The sequence below is a fragment of the Castor canadensis genome, chromosome 7 (genome assembly GCF_047511655.1).
Source record: "Castor canadensis chromosome 7, mCasCan1.hap1v2, whole genome shotgun sequence".
NCBI lineage: Eukaryota > Metazoa > Chordata > Mammalia > Rodentia > Castoridae > Castor > Castor canadensis.
The window spans coordinates 137,729,317-137,743,303 of NC_133392.1; the positions used below are offsets into that span (position 1 = coordinate 137,729,317).

General features: G+C 46.8%; 1 protein-coding gene across 1 annotated transcript in view; it reads right to left on the bottom strand.

Moving 5' to 3' along the window:
- C7H1orf94 (chromosome 7 C1orf94 homolog) overlaps nt 1–13,987 on the bottom strand; it is a 38,468-nt gene that overhangs the window by 1,489 nt on the left and 22,992 nt on the right. Inside the window, exons 3-6 of the mRNA XM_074077964.1 lie at nt 13,540–13,779; nt 11,887–12,059; nt 6,758–6,835; nt 3,016–3,212 (exon numbers count right to left, since the gene is read on the bottom strand). Coding sequence (XP_073934065.1) covers nt 3,016–3,212; nt 6,758–6,835; nt 11,887–12,059; nt 13,540–13,779 — 688 coding nt within the window. The remainder of the gene's footprint in view (nt 1–3,015; nt 3,213–6,757; nt 6,836–11,886; nt 12,060–13,539; nt 13,780–13,987) is intronic.

The window sequence follows — 13,987 nt, forward strand, 5'->3', positions numbered from 1 at the left end:
GCTATAAGAATATCCTGAATTCTATTCTAATTTATAAAGTAAAGGCCATAACTCATAACAATTATCAGTAACAAATTACTCATGACACACCTTGCATCTGATTGCCACACCTCATACATCTAGCCCTTCCTTGTTTTCAACTTATAATCAGATCAACTGCCAAAGATATGGTCCAGGCAGGATTTATACTAGAGGGCCAGGAGAAAGTACAGTATGGGTGGACTAAGATCAACAAAGAGCAGGAGGAGAAGGAAGGAGAAAGGAGGAGGAAAAAAGTGGAAGGAAGAGAAGCTAGAGCAGCTTCTTGAGTGTGATGAACACGTGTCCTGGCTTGACTGGGACAGAGGATACAATGCTATTTCCAGTGTAATTATTACTCAACCCCTGTAAGCTCTCAAACTCATTATTGCTTAGAAGATAAATTGTGTGGCTCGTTCTCTCATTTTGCTTACATCTTGGCTCATGACACCTCCCTTGATTTTTCCTCCCCTGTTCCTAGCATCTGTGTTGCAGGTTGCATGTTTGTCTGCTTAGCTACTGTTGTCTATCCCCACCCCCAAAAGTGAGCTCCTTGAGAGAAGGAAACACTGTCTTGTTCACTCCAGATTCCCAGTGCCTTGCACAGTGGCAGGCACAAAAGGATGCTCCGTGTGTTTTTCCATTTATGTTTGTTTTTTGTTGTTGTTGTTGGTAGGTTGGGGGGGTTGTTTGTTTGTTTTGAGGGTTTTATTGTTTTGTTTTGTTTTGTTTTTGGAGACAAGGTCTTACCAAATAACCCAGGCTCCCCTGGAATTCCCAATCCTCTTGCCTCTCAAGTGCCAATCAGTTTGTTTTGAATGAACAATCATCCCCCATCCTTTGGGGATGCACGATGGCATCCTTTACACCATTTTTCTGACTCCATCATCCTGGTCTTGCCAACCTTTCAGGTTGCCATTTCTCCAGCTGACTGCCCCTCCTCACTCATCACCCTCCTCTTTGTGTCCACTAGCTCTGGCTCACCCTGGGCTCCTTCCCTCTTCTCCGGCTGCTCCTTCCTTAGGCTCAGACCACTCCTGCTCCTTCCTCCCACTCTCTCTGTGCCTCCGCAGAGTCCAGGCCTCAGCGCTCTGCTCTTACAGCTTCCAACCAGTGCTTCCCAGCACCTCAGGACCACCCTCCCTTCCAGTGATGGCCAGTTGCCTTCTGCATCCATCATGCCTCTTCCTGATTCCAGAATCACAGCATGGAATGTGCAGGTCTGCCAGCCTACAGGTAGCTGGATCCCTCTGCATTCTACCTATTCTCACCTCCAGGAAGGTGCTAAGCTCTTGTACAGATCCCACAGTCACCTCCAGACTGTACCTTCTCGCTCCTGTTTTCTCCCCTCTGTCCATCAATTCACTGCGATGGGCACAAATCATTGGATCCCCAGGCCTAGCAATCAAAATCCTTTAATAATTCAATCCCCACCACCCCCTTCCAATCCAACTTTCCACCTTTTTCAGGGACAAATCTAATACTTCCACCAGACACCTTTCTCCCCAGGCTTCCAACTTGCCCAGCACCCTCCCTGCTGAGGGCCTTCCTCCTCCTGCCTGGAGTGTCTTCTCCACTCTCATTCACTGGGGTCTCCCCTGGCTGCAGGGTCCTGCCTCTGGCCTTGGACCACCTTGATGGTCTTCACTTAGTGCCCATGTCTCATCTGCTCTCAGTGCTCCGAAAGGAAGCAGAGTATGTCCTATTCATTTACGGGTCCCCTGCAGGTTAAGTTCAAATTAACTCCATGAATTAATATGGCACTTTCTGGGGTGTATTGGGTGCCACACATCATGCTGTGTTCTACAAAAAGAATGAAGAAAGGGAGGGAGAGAAGGAAGGAGGGAGGGAGGGAGGGAGGGGAGGAAAACGGAAAGACATAAAAGGAGTTGTGGATATCATGTTCAAATAACACTATCAACTACCGTCTTGAACATTCCCCATACACCCTAGGAAATTAAATGATCTAAGAATTCCAACAGTTAAGAAATCTGTTTATCTTTGTTTCTCACAGCTTTTCCCAAACAGATCTGACTACAGAAGCCCTCTTTCTAGCACTTACCCCTTTCAGCAAGATATTCAGGGGGAAATACCAATTGAAAAGATGAGAGTCTGGGGACACAGGGTTGGCACTACTGGGAAGGCTCTGTGATGAACAGGTGGGAAGACAGGAGCCTATGTCAGCTTAGGGAGTTTGGTCCTAATCCTAGAAACTGAGTTTCTCAAAGTGGGGCATACATTGTGCCCGGGAACCTCGGATCCATAGGGGTGACATGTTACCACCCACCCCTTGGATCATCAATATTAGCTGAAGATTTGGCGAATGGGAATGAGTGACTACTTATCATTATATTAAAATAAACACGAATTTGTTACTAAACAGCATGCAAAATTTGAGTGGAATTTTCAACCTACACTTTGAGTGTGTGTTGGCTGTTTTCTAAGCCCTCAGATGGACCCAGGAAATGTAATTCTTCTCTGCTGTTTGAGGGACTTTGGTGACAAGGCACGAGAAGCTCTGATAAGCAGTGGAAGGCCATTTGCCAGGGCCCATCAGGAAGTCAATGGGATGTGTGGGAGATTAGCTTGGCAAGAACTCAGGGTGAAGCCAGTGGGGGTGGAAGCCATAGAAAATTACCTGGCCGTGTCCTGTTGTATACCAAGCAAATGGGTAAAGGCAACGCGTCATGCTCCACCACTTGTCACCACTCATGGAGTGAGGTGCCCATTGCTTCTAACTGAGCAGTTGAAGTTCTGCAACCAGACTACAAGGCTGCAGCCTGAATGGACCTACAAAAGGATCCTCCCAGGACTCAGGCCCCACTCACCTCCATACCAGGTCCCTCCAGGAGCCACACAGCCACTGACCACAGTGGCTATTCTTACCACAGCCATGGGACAAACATAGCAAGAAAGGCTATGCAAAGACCTCCCACTCACCTCCCTGCTCTGGCAGCTCTCTGCACACAGCTCTCCCCAAGTGGGCTGAAGACTTACCCATATCCCTGGGGGAAGAGGTACTGTGACCCATCTCCGGCCAAGGGTGAAGGGTCTCGGAGATTGGTGGACAGCTTCTGAGGTGTCCTCTGAGGGTATGGATAGTTGGGCTGAACGAAGGGGACATAGCTCAACAGGGGAGTGTAGGAAGAGCGGAAAATCTGCTGGCCCATTTGTTGTGGGTTGTATGGTGTCACCTGCAGGTCAGAAAGGAGAAAGAGGTAAAGTCACCATATCCCAGCCCTGACCCTCACCCCAACCACCATCCCTCTACCTCTATACCCTTAGTGACTGTTGAGTACATGGAACAATATGTTGGGAAGGAAAAAGGCCAGGGCTCAACTTCTGTAGTTGAGCTAAGCCTCTGTTTCCTTATCTGCAAAATGGGCAGAAATTGTCTACATTATTGTACATTTATTCATATTTATTAATAACAGTTAAATATTATTTATTTATTAAATATTATTTTCTCTCTCTTCCTTGACTCCCTGCCTTTCTGTCAATAACCATTTCCAAAGCCCCTTGTTCATTTTTAAGGTTTTTATTATACTCCCACCCACACAACCCCCTGCCCAAAACCTGCTGCTATTTACACAACTCTGGCTTTGATCTCAGGATCTCAACAGATTCTAAGACAGTTCTGCCCAGTGGAAATTCCTGCAATGACCAAAATGTTCTACCTTTGCTACCCAATATAGTAACCTCCAGACACCCATGGCCATTGAGCACTGACATCTGGCTAGTGTGAATGAGGAATGAGTTATGAATTTTACTCAATTGTAATTCATTTAAATTTAAATAGTCACACATGGCTAGTGGCTACCATGTTGGGTAAACAAGAGATAGGGCAAAAGAGGGTAACAGGGCTCAGCTTAAACCCAAGGGAAAGACAAGAATTAAGTGGGATTTCCAGAACTTGGAACAAGCCCCCGCTAAGAACTGGGGCTCCCATTCTCTCTGACAAGGCGGAGACTTAACCTGTTTTATTTAACGTCATTTCTCCAGCTCCAAGATGGTGGTGGCGATTGGTGGCTGCTCAACAAACACCGATTAAACACATGAATGCAAGAAAGGGAGAGAGGTAGCAGGGAGAATGAGAAGAGCACTAAGCATCTGCTTGGGTGCCTGTGGAGGGAGTGCAATACTTCATGAGCGCTGCATTCTACTACTGACAGCTGCAAATATCAGAGAACCTTTTCTTGCATGGAGCTGACATCTATCCTCTTGTGTGTGGAAGGGAGTTTCAGTCAAAACTGAGGAAGCTTTTGGATTTCCATTCTAACAAGAGCATGGAGCTGCAGTGCTGAGGGATTTAGCACTGGACAAGCCCCCTCTCGCCCTGCACTCCTGTATCTAATAAAAACACACTCCAGCTAGTGCATACTGAGTGCTCAGGCTGTGCCAGGCCCACACATAGGTTCTCCCATCAAGCCTCCAAACAGGCTTGTGAGGTAGGGCCCTTATCATTCCCATTTTGGAGACAGATAAAATGAGGTCCAGAGAAGTAAAGTATTTGCTCAAGGAGTGTCTCCAGTTCTGAGTATCATGGGAGCCCAGAGATTGTACCCTGTGCTAGCCTGGCTCCTCTGTGCCCTACCCTGGTCCTTGCTTTCATCCCCTCAAGCAGAAAGGATGTAGGGCCTGGTAATGCTGGACACAGGCACCAAAACCCAAGAGGATGAGCATGCCAGGAGAGGATGCAGGCAGGTACCTCCCAGGATAGACCCTGTGGGGCCCATGGCAGAAAATACCCCTGGTCTCCATGGTGGGAGGAAGTGACTGGACCTGCCTGGCAGAGACTGGAATGGAAGAGCTGGGTCCCAGAGCTCATGCAAGCTCTGTTCAGCAATGTACCCAAGATTCCAGAGAGTTGAAAAAAGCCATCAAACAGAGCTCTATATGCTGCTCTGGAACTGTCTCCAAATATACACTTGTCTGACAAGAGCAACAGAACAGTGTGCCCGAAATGCTGCATTTCTACGGATGTGTTTATATAAATAGATGTCACTGGAAGGATATGTAAAAAAAAAAACCAGTAAACAGTAATGGCCTCTAAGTTTTAAAAATTTTTATAATGTTCTTATATTTCTTTTTTTCAGATATACATGCATAAGCTCAAGTATGTACACACACACACACACACACACACACACACAAAGTAATTGTCCAAAAAGACTCTCTTAGAGCCAGGCAGGAGGTGTCACTGTTGGTGGGTGGATGTGATGTGACTTGAGGCAGCTTCCCTCCTCCCTACTTCACCTCGGGATTTGAGGGCTCCTTCTGCTGATGAAGCAGTCCTGGCCCAACTAACAAAGTAGCCTATACCTATGGGTCCTCTCTACTCTCTAGAACATCCTGGCACATTTCAGGTAGAGGTACAGTTTGCAAAGAAAGGGTAGGGCTCCCTTGGGCGAGAGAAAGGCAGGAGAGTCTGACATTCAGCTGTGGGGTTGTCTGTCTGCCCATGTATGAGGTGCAAGACCAACTGACCAACCTGGGAATGTGGCAGACCCAAAACCTCTGTATCCACTTTTGTTTCTGTTGGTATATGTGTGTCTGTACATGTCTGCTCAGGTGAATAACTGCACCTATATTTCTTTCTGCCTCTCTCTCCCTCCCTCCCTCCATGTGGGGTGTATATGTGTGTGTGTGTGTGCGCGCGTGCGTGTGTTTTGGTTTGTTAAGACAGGGTCTCACTGTGAAGCCTAGGCTGTCCTTGAACTTGAGATCCTCCTGCCTCAGCATCCCAGGCTGAGCTCCCAGGTTTGAGCCACTACACCTGGCTCTGATACTACACTTTTGTGTATCTGTGCTTAGGAGGTGGTAAAACACAGTGACTGGGAGTACCAGGCTGCCAAAGACAGAGCCAGTTCTGCCTCTGTTACTGTCCAGTGGGTTGTCATCCCCACCGACCTGTGGAAGTAGTCTCGCCCCATTCAGCAAATAAAACTAAAGGACGACAAGTGAAATATGAACAACAAATACATTTTTAGCATAAGTATGTCTCATGCAATATTTGAGACATACTTGTATTTGTTGTTGATCTGAAATTCAAATTTCACTGGGTATCCTATATTTTAAGTATCAAGCATACATGACAGGAATGACTTCCCAGCCCTACTGATGAGGGCAGAGCTGGGGAGATTTGCCTTGGCCAACGGAAGGAGGTAGATGTTACCATGCACCAGTTCTACACTCATGGCCTCTTATACTCCTGCCACTGACCAGGGGAGGAGCAGAAGCTCCTGCATCTTCATCCCAGGCCCAAGGAAGAGATACAAGAAACAGGCCTGAACTTGATGCGCAACCCAGTTTAGCTGGCCCTCAGACCTGGAAAACAGAACTAAAGATTCATTGTTGAAAGTCCCTGAGACATTGAGGCTATTTGCAGACACAGCAAACCCTAATTTTTATGTGAACTTATGACCTTGAACATGTTTACACCTGTGTCTCACTTTCCTCCTCTATAACCTATCGCGCAGGGGTAGAGAGTTAGTGCAAGGAAAGCCTTTAGAGAAGGCTTTGGCATGCCAAGAGCTCCACTAAATGACAGCTGTTATCATCACCTATGGACATTGGTTTGTGTTTCAGCACCCACACTGGTATGCGTGTCTGTACTCTGGAGCCAACGGTGACCAGAAAGTATAGCTGGTGACCAGCTAGATAAGGACAAGGGAGCAGATGGCTCTCTGACCCAGGCCTTTGTGTTGCTGGGACAGAGGAGGGGAGGTTGCCTCCTTACCGGTCGAGAGTAGCACCCCAACTGAGGGTGCACAGCCTGCTGGTAGGGCATCCTTGCCCATAGCTGTGGGTACAGGCCCTAGGGAGAAAGGGAGAAAGGCTTGGTGCTGCTGGGCAAGAACTCCCAGCCAGAGAGCAGCTGCCGGGCAGCTCCAGCCTGTGTCCCACACACTTGAATGTGAACAGGCGTTGAGTTTGTCATATCCCCCAGCTGGCCAGACCCATCAATGCCTGAAGCCAGCTGGGTCAGGTGAGGTCCACTCAACTCATACCACATGGAAAGCCCCTCTTAAGCAACATTTTTGGTGAGTGTTTAGGAAAGGGTTTCAAGAGCCTGACTAGTTCCTAGATCCCAGCCCAGTCCCTTAGTGGCTACTCTGTGATCTTGGGCAAGCCACTGTATCTCTCTGAATGTCTTTTTCCTTGTCAGCAGAATTTTGTGTGATCAGGTCTATAAAGCCTGTGAAAACAGCCAGGTTATCTCTGTCACTGTACGCATGCCTTTTCTGAATACGTTTCCCCAAGTCCATTATATCTTTAAGACACAAGCTGTTCATGTACACGTGTGTGTGTGTGTGTGTGTGTGTGTGTGTGTGTGTATGTGTGTGTGTTGGTTTGCAACCATGTTTGAGTACCTCTGCATATGTTTGCATCTATGTCTATTGCAGTCTTATGTGTCTGTGTACAAATGTGCAGCTGTGCCCCCATGAGTGTCTCTGGGTTTCTGCTACTGTGAGCCTGGGTGCCAGCACATACACCTGCATCTGCAGCTCATGGTGAGGGGTGGTGTGCAGATAAGTGTGTTCGTGCATCTGAAGAGCTGAGAACAGTGCCTAACACATAGTAAGGACTCTGTAAATGTTAGGTCTGTCTATCATCTCCCACTGCCCTCTCCCTCAAAAAGACTGCCTGGCAGCTCAGACCAAGGGAAATGGGAATTTTATTCACAACTCTAGGAGAAGGAGGGTGTCCTTGTATCCATACACTGACACAAGATACACATGCAGTGGAACTGCAGGTGGGGATGGGCTAGCCAAAGACCCCTACCATCTCCAACCATGCCTCTACCCTGCCAATCAAGAGTTTGCCCTACACCTGCACACCCATGTTTATTGCGGCACTATTCACAATAGCCAAGTTATGGAAACAGCCCAAGATGCCCCATCACTGACGAATGGATTAAGAAAATGTGGTATCTATACACAATGGAATTTTATGCAGCCATGAAGAAGAACGAAATGTTATCATTCGCTGGTAAATGGATGGAATTGGAGAACATCATTCTGAGTGAGGTTCGCCTGGCCCAAAAGACCAAAAATCGTATGTTCTCCCTCATATGTGGACATTAGATCAAGAGCAAACACAACAATGGGATTGGACTACGAGCACATGATAAAAGCAAGAGCCCACAAGGGAGGGGTGAGGATAGGTAAGACACCGAAAAAATTAGCTAGCATTTGTTGCCCTTAATGCAGAGAAACTAAAGCAGATACCTTAAAAGCAACTGAGGCCAATAGGAAAAGGGGAACAGGAACTAGAGAAAAGGTTAGATCAAAAAGAATTAACCTAGAAGGTAACACCCACGCACAGGAAATCAATGTGAGTCAATGCCCTGTATAGCTATCCTTATCTCAACCAGCAAAACCCCTTGTTCCTTCCTATTATTGCTTATACTCTCTCTTCAACAAAATTAGAGATAAAGGCAAAATAGTTTCTGCTGGGTATTGAGGGGGTGGGGGGAGAGGGAGGGGGCGGAATGGGTGGTAAGGGAGGGGGTGGGGGCATGGGGAAGAAATGACCCAAGCCTTGTATGCACATATGAATAAAAAAAAAAAAAAAGATTTTGCCCTAGGGTGAAGTTCAAAGTCCAAAGTGTCTCTCAGCCAAGGACCTCTTCCCAGAGCATTCTACACCCAAGATGCTGCTGCCATGCTGGGCTTGGCGTGGCTATGCTCAGTGGCTGACACTGAGCTCTTGCCGACTCCCTCAGCCTATGGGCTCTTCATGAAATGTTTGGGAGTGCCCCATCTGGAGCCTGTGGGGAAGTCCCCCAGCTCTCCTAGTGCCCTGCTGTCCAGGTCCCAAGAGAACACATTTTCTCAGATCCCCAGCCTGCTCTCTGCTCCTGAGCAGTGACACTTGAGCTCTTCCTGTGCTCAGGCTCTCCCACTTCCACCATCTGTTGCCTGACACCAGCTCCCTGAGCCCCACCACCACCCCACCCCAAGCCCTACAGCCTGGGGCAGCTTCGCACACCATTATGACCCTACCTTTTTCTGAACTTGGCCTATTCCCAGTCCTCAGTGAGCTACAATACTACTGGACAGGTTGAAAAGGGCCCCTTCCCTTTTCGGAGCCTTTTTGGCTCCGTTAGCACTTAGCCTTCCATGGCCAGAAAGAATGAATCCAGGCCAGAGAACAGCAGGCAGGACTCCACTCCCACTCCTCCCAATGCTAGGCCATCCTGGGCCAACCCAGCACCATCCTTGCAGGAGATGGGGCCCTGTTCATCAGTATGAGCAACACCATCTGACTTCAGGGACAGTTCCAGTTGTTAGAATTGCGGTTTTATAAAATCACAGCAACTCTCATTCTTCTTCGCTTGAGGCTGTGGCCTTCCCCCACAAGGCCTCGCTCTTAATCTGGAGCTGCCTTCATGCCAAGCAGACCAGTTGCTACCTGGGCACCTCCATGTTGGGGACTTTGCCTTCCCCATCTCTGAGTCCCTCCACCATGGAGCTCTGAGAAAATGGGATTTGGGACCTCATCTTTATTCCTAATGCCAAGCAGGGAAAAGACTAGGATAGACTAGTCCCCTCAAGGTCTGCAGAGCTCCTTGACCCTTTTTTCTTGGAAAACCAGGGCCGCATGTTAATAAAATCCAACATCTGTATCACACTTTAGATTTTACAGAGTCCTTGCCCATGCATGAGCTCAATTATCTTTTTTTTTTCAATTATCTTTACAACCAAATCAGTCTATTCTGCTGCCACTGCATAGAGTAGTTAACTAATCTGCCCAAGGCTGCACAGCTTGGAGGCATCAGAATCCTAACACTAGTCCACTGATTTCCAAATCTGCTTTCTCCCTATTATTTCAGGCCTCTTGATCAGCTCTTGTGAAGCCAGGTAGCATTATGGATGGTGAGAAGCTGTGAGAAGATGAATTATGCTCTTTTGCTATTGTCTGTCAGCTGGGCCCGTTCAGTTCTAAACTGCCTCACAGAACCCAGCAGGGCCTCCAAGCCAGAGCCTTTTCACCCCTTCTGCCCAGAAGCTGGGGAATGTCGCCATAAACAACCCTACAATGTAAACAGGGGAATTTCATACTCAGAAAATGCATCCAAATCTTACCCATCCCAAAAGGTCAAGTAGCAGAAAGATACCATCCCCTCTTAATACAGCAAGCCATTGCAATTAGTTTTACATGGTGAGCTCTACACACGCACTTTGGAGAACGTGCGTTTACATTAAATAAAATGACGCAATTGCTTCTTTAGAGCTGGAGGTGCCTCTGCTGGCCCTTGATTTACTCCTGATCTTGTACTAGATTCCTGGCTTCTTTGTCATCCTTGAATCTCCTCACCTAGCACAGTGCTTGGCCTGTAGTAAGCATTGAGCAGAAGTTTTTAAATTACTTAAATGAATGAGTAAATAAATAAAGAGAAATGAGTAAGTCACTGAGAAGATGAATAAATGAACAGTCAGTAAATGAGCCCAAAAATGCAAGGGTAGAAGAATACTGGTGAAGGAGTCTGAGTCAATGAACAGGAAGACACATCTCTCAAGGCCTATGTAAAGATACTGTTACTAATATGAAACTTGATGCACTTTAATTTTCCCCTTAGGTCACCTTTCATTACAGTCTCTCACCTCAGTGGTGGGGCATGAGGTTTTTCATACCTGGGGAAAACAGGTATTTGTTCTCTTTAGCAAATAAACAAGCTTGAACACAAAACTGAAAAAGAGACTTTGCTAAATTCCTTTAAGATTCAGGAGCTGAGCCTGGTGGACCAACTCAGAGAGTGTTTATGTGGAGTAGAGAGGATTCCCTTTCTGCATAGGACATCTAAGCCATAAGGTTGTCACTCTGCTGTGAAGGAGGAAAGGACACAGGACACCAACGGGCAGGGGAATGGGAAGCGAAATGGGGGAAGACAAAGCTGAGTGCCTAGCATACTCTTTCTGTTTCCCCTTCCCAGGTTTTGTAGGGCCAGGCTGGGAGAGTAGGTGAAAGTCCTGGATGCACAGGTCTGAGTTCCTACACTTGCCCATAAAACTACCGTGCCATTGTGGAGAGGATTCAGGAAGGGGAACAGAACACTGAGAAATCTTAGATGCTGAGCATCTCTCCTGAAGAAAACTGAGCACTACCTACAGGGACTGCTTAAGTTATTGGATTGGACAAAGGCTTAAACAAGAGTGGACATTTATTTGATTCTTCCCTCCTACTACCGAGCAGGCGGCGGCTCTTAAGGGATATTAAGTTAAATGGAGAAAATAAAGGAACTGCATTTCCCCTGCATAAGGAAGTTCTGTGAGTAAAATTTCAAATCCTGCTACAAGTGTTTCACCATCTGTTTGTGTCTGACCACTAATTCCCCTGCAGCCAGGAACCCCAGACCAAGACTGTGCCCAGCTCCTTAGATGGTACAAGCTAAGATTGCTTGGGTATAGCTTAAAGGAGGAAATTGTCATAATTTGCCATCCAAACAGGATATCTGGGACAAAAGACCTAATCTGGGACTGCCCCCAAGTAACTTAGGATATATGCCATCCAGCTTTAAAGGGTGTCACAGGAAGCAGACAGAAAACAAGGGCTGTGCCAGCTTCCTATTCTGGGAGTCCAAGCACTTAACCAGCACAGGGCTCTGGAATAAACAGCACGGTGTGAACTGGAGTTCCAGGCAATGCATAATTAGAACTACCTGTGCATGGTCACCATGCAGACACCAACAGGGGAGCTCACAAGTTGATAGTGTTAAACTGTCATTCCCATGAAGCCTCTGGAGTTAGGGATGGCGTTCATGTCTGAAGGCTCTTTGTGAAATGGGCTCCCTTCCAGTCACATCTCCACCTTGGCCAGAACCCATACGGTGGCCAGAGGGAGACACAGGGTCCTCTTGCTCACCTGATATTGGTAGGTAGAGTGACTCGTGAACACTGGCACAGGTGGGCAATTCAGGTGGAGCCAGAGTGGCTGGTTCGGGGTTGTTGAGGTCAAGGCGGTAGCAAAGCGTGGGGTGAAGACATTCCCTGTGTACTTAAGGTTGTTCTTGTCCGCAGTGGTTGCAGGTGGGTTAACTGCAAGTCACAGGAGAGGGAAAGTGGTCAGTCATGGAGGCAGGGAGAGGCCAGGATGCCTCTTTCAGGCCACAAATGCCCAGAGATTCGTATTCTCAGGGGTCAAATCCTTTAAGCCAAGCGTGTCCTCAAAGTCCAGATGAACTTCCAGTCACAGGAAAACTTTATTAATTCACAGCCTTGGCAATTTGGAAGGGCTGGAAATCCCAACAGGGCCTGTTCAAGCTTCTCTTTTTATCATTCACTAGTAAACAAGGCCGTTTAGCAAGGGACAAAATAAACCAGATTGTTGAGGCTTTATTTCACCTATTTATAAAACCAAATTCCCTCAAGTGCTTTAGAAAAATCCAGCTTTACACAAACAAGTGCTATGACATTAGGACTCTTTCTTATCAAATAATTCCACAAGGGCATATCTTCAGCCACACTGGGAACCTTGCATGGATTGTAGCACCTATACAGGAATAATTTTCTCTGCTTTTCTTTTCTTCCCTTTCCTTTGTTTTCTTTTAAATTTTTGAGATAAGGTCCCATCATGTAGCCTTTGCTGGCCTAAACTAACCATCCTTCTGCCTCAGCAGAAGTGCTGGGATTACCATGCCTAGCAATAATTTTCTTAAGAAGGGGTAGAACTGACCAAAGTGAAGCACACCCACTTTGAACATCAACTTAAATATTAATAATGAAAACTAGGACTGTGAAATAGGTACAGTGGCGGGGGGGGTAACTAATGGAAGGGGGAGGGTGAAGGAAGGAGATGTATGGTAGATGGACTTCATATACCCATATGAAATAGAACTAAGAAATCTCTTGCAATTGCTTTTAAGTGGCGACGATGGGGGCAATGTAAATAATGTACAATGTAAGTCTAATCAGAACGGTCACTATGAATCCACTCCCCCATAATGAATATATCCTAACAAAAATTTATTTTAAAAATAATAATTTTCTTAAATATTTTTTAAAAAGAAATAATTCAGTGTGGAGGAACTCAAAATTAGTCTAAAAGAATGAGGTTCAGTTGTTTCAAGATATGAATCCTGGATTCTCTTCTTTTACAAGATATCCTGTGGGTTTATGGAATCAGAAACAGGTCCTCAATTTTGTTCCCTTCGTTGGCATCATTTTTTGGAAATGAGTTTTGACTAAAACAGTGTAGGAAGGCAGGAGAGAAAGCAGGATGTGAATAATCTCAATTTAGAAAAAATGAAAAGCATGGATTTTTCTTTGTTGTGGGCGATTTGAGAAGCTCTAATAGGTTCTGGGTCAGGGCTGTATTCCATATTGACCACTGTTAATGCCTGTGGTCAATTTGTATTCCTAATACGGAATACAGGGAGAAACTCATTTCCCCCACTTTATGCATTTAAACCTCTTGACATTCATGGATAGGCCAGAACCACCCCTGGATCCATAAAGTCCTCCAGGATCTCTTCCCCTGAAGATCCTTCCTGGCTAGGATGGGCTAGGACCTACTTACATTTCAGCTCCAGCCCATCTACCTCCACTTTGCTTGAGTTCTTCGTGGCCCCAAGGAACTCACAGAGCACATTCTTCTCAGCCTGCCAGGTAGGCTTCTTGGTTGGCAGGACAGTGGCCATGGTGCCCACTGGATCACTGCGACCCTCCTCACCACTGGAGTCCTTCCGGCTTGGGGGCCACTGGCTGAGAAAGAGGCTCTCTCGACACTTGATTGGCTCCTTGATGCCAGAGTTCCATTCTACAATGGGAGGGAAACTGAGTCAATGCCTCTGGAGAACCAAGTGCTGGATATAGGAAACACTTTCTTGTGGACTAAATAATGGATGCTCCATAGCACATGTCTGAGACTCAGATCAGACCAGGGACTCCCCCGCAGCCAGACTCCACCCCAGTCTCTCCCAGAAGCCTTCCCTGATCACTGTCCATTGTTGCCTTCCTGTCTTATG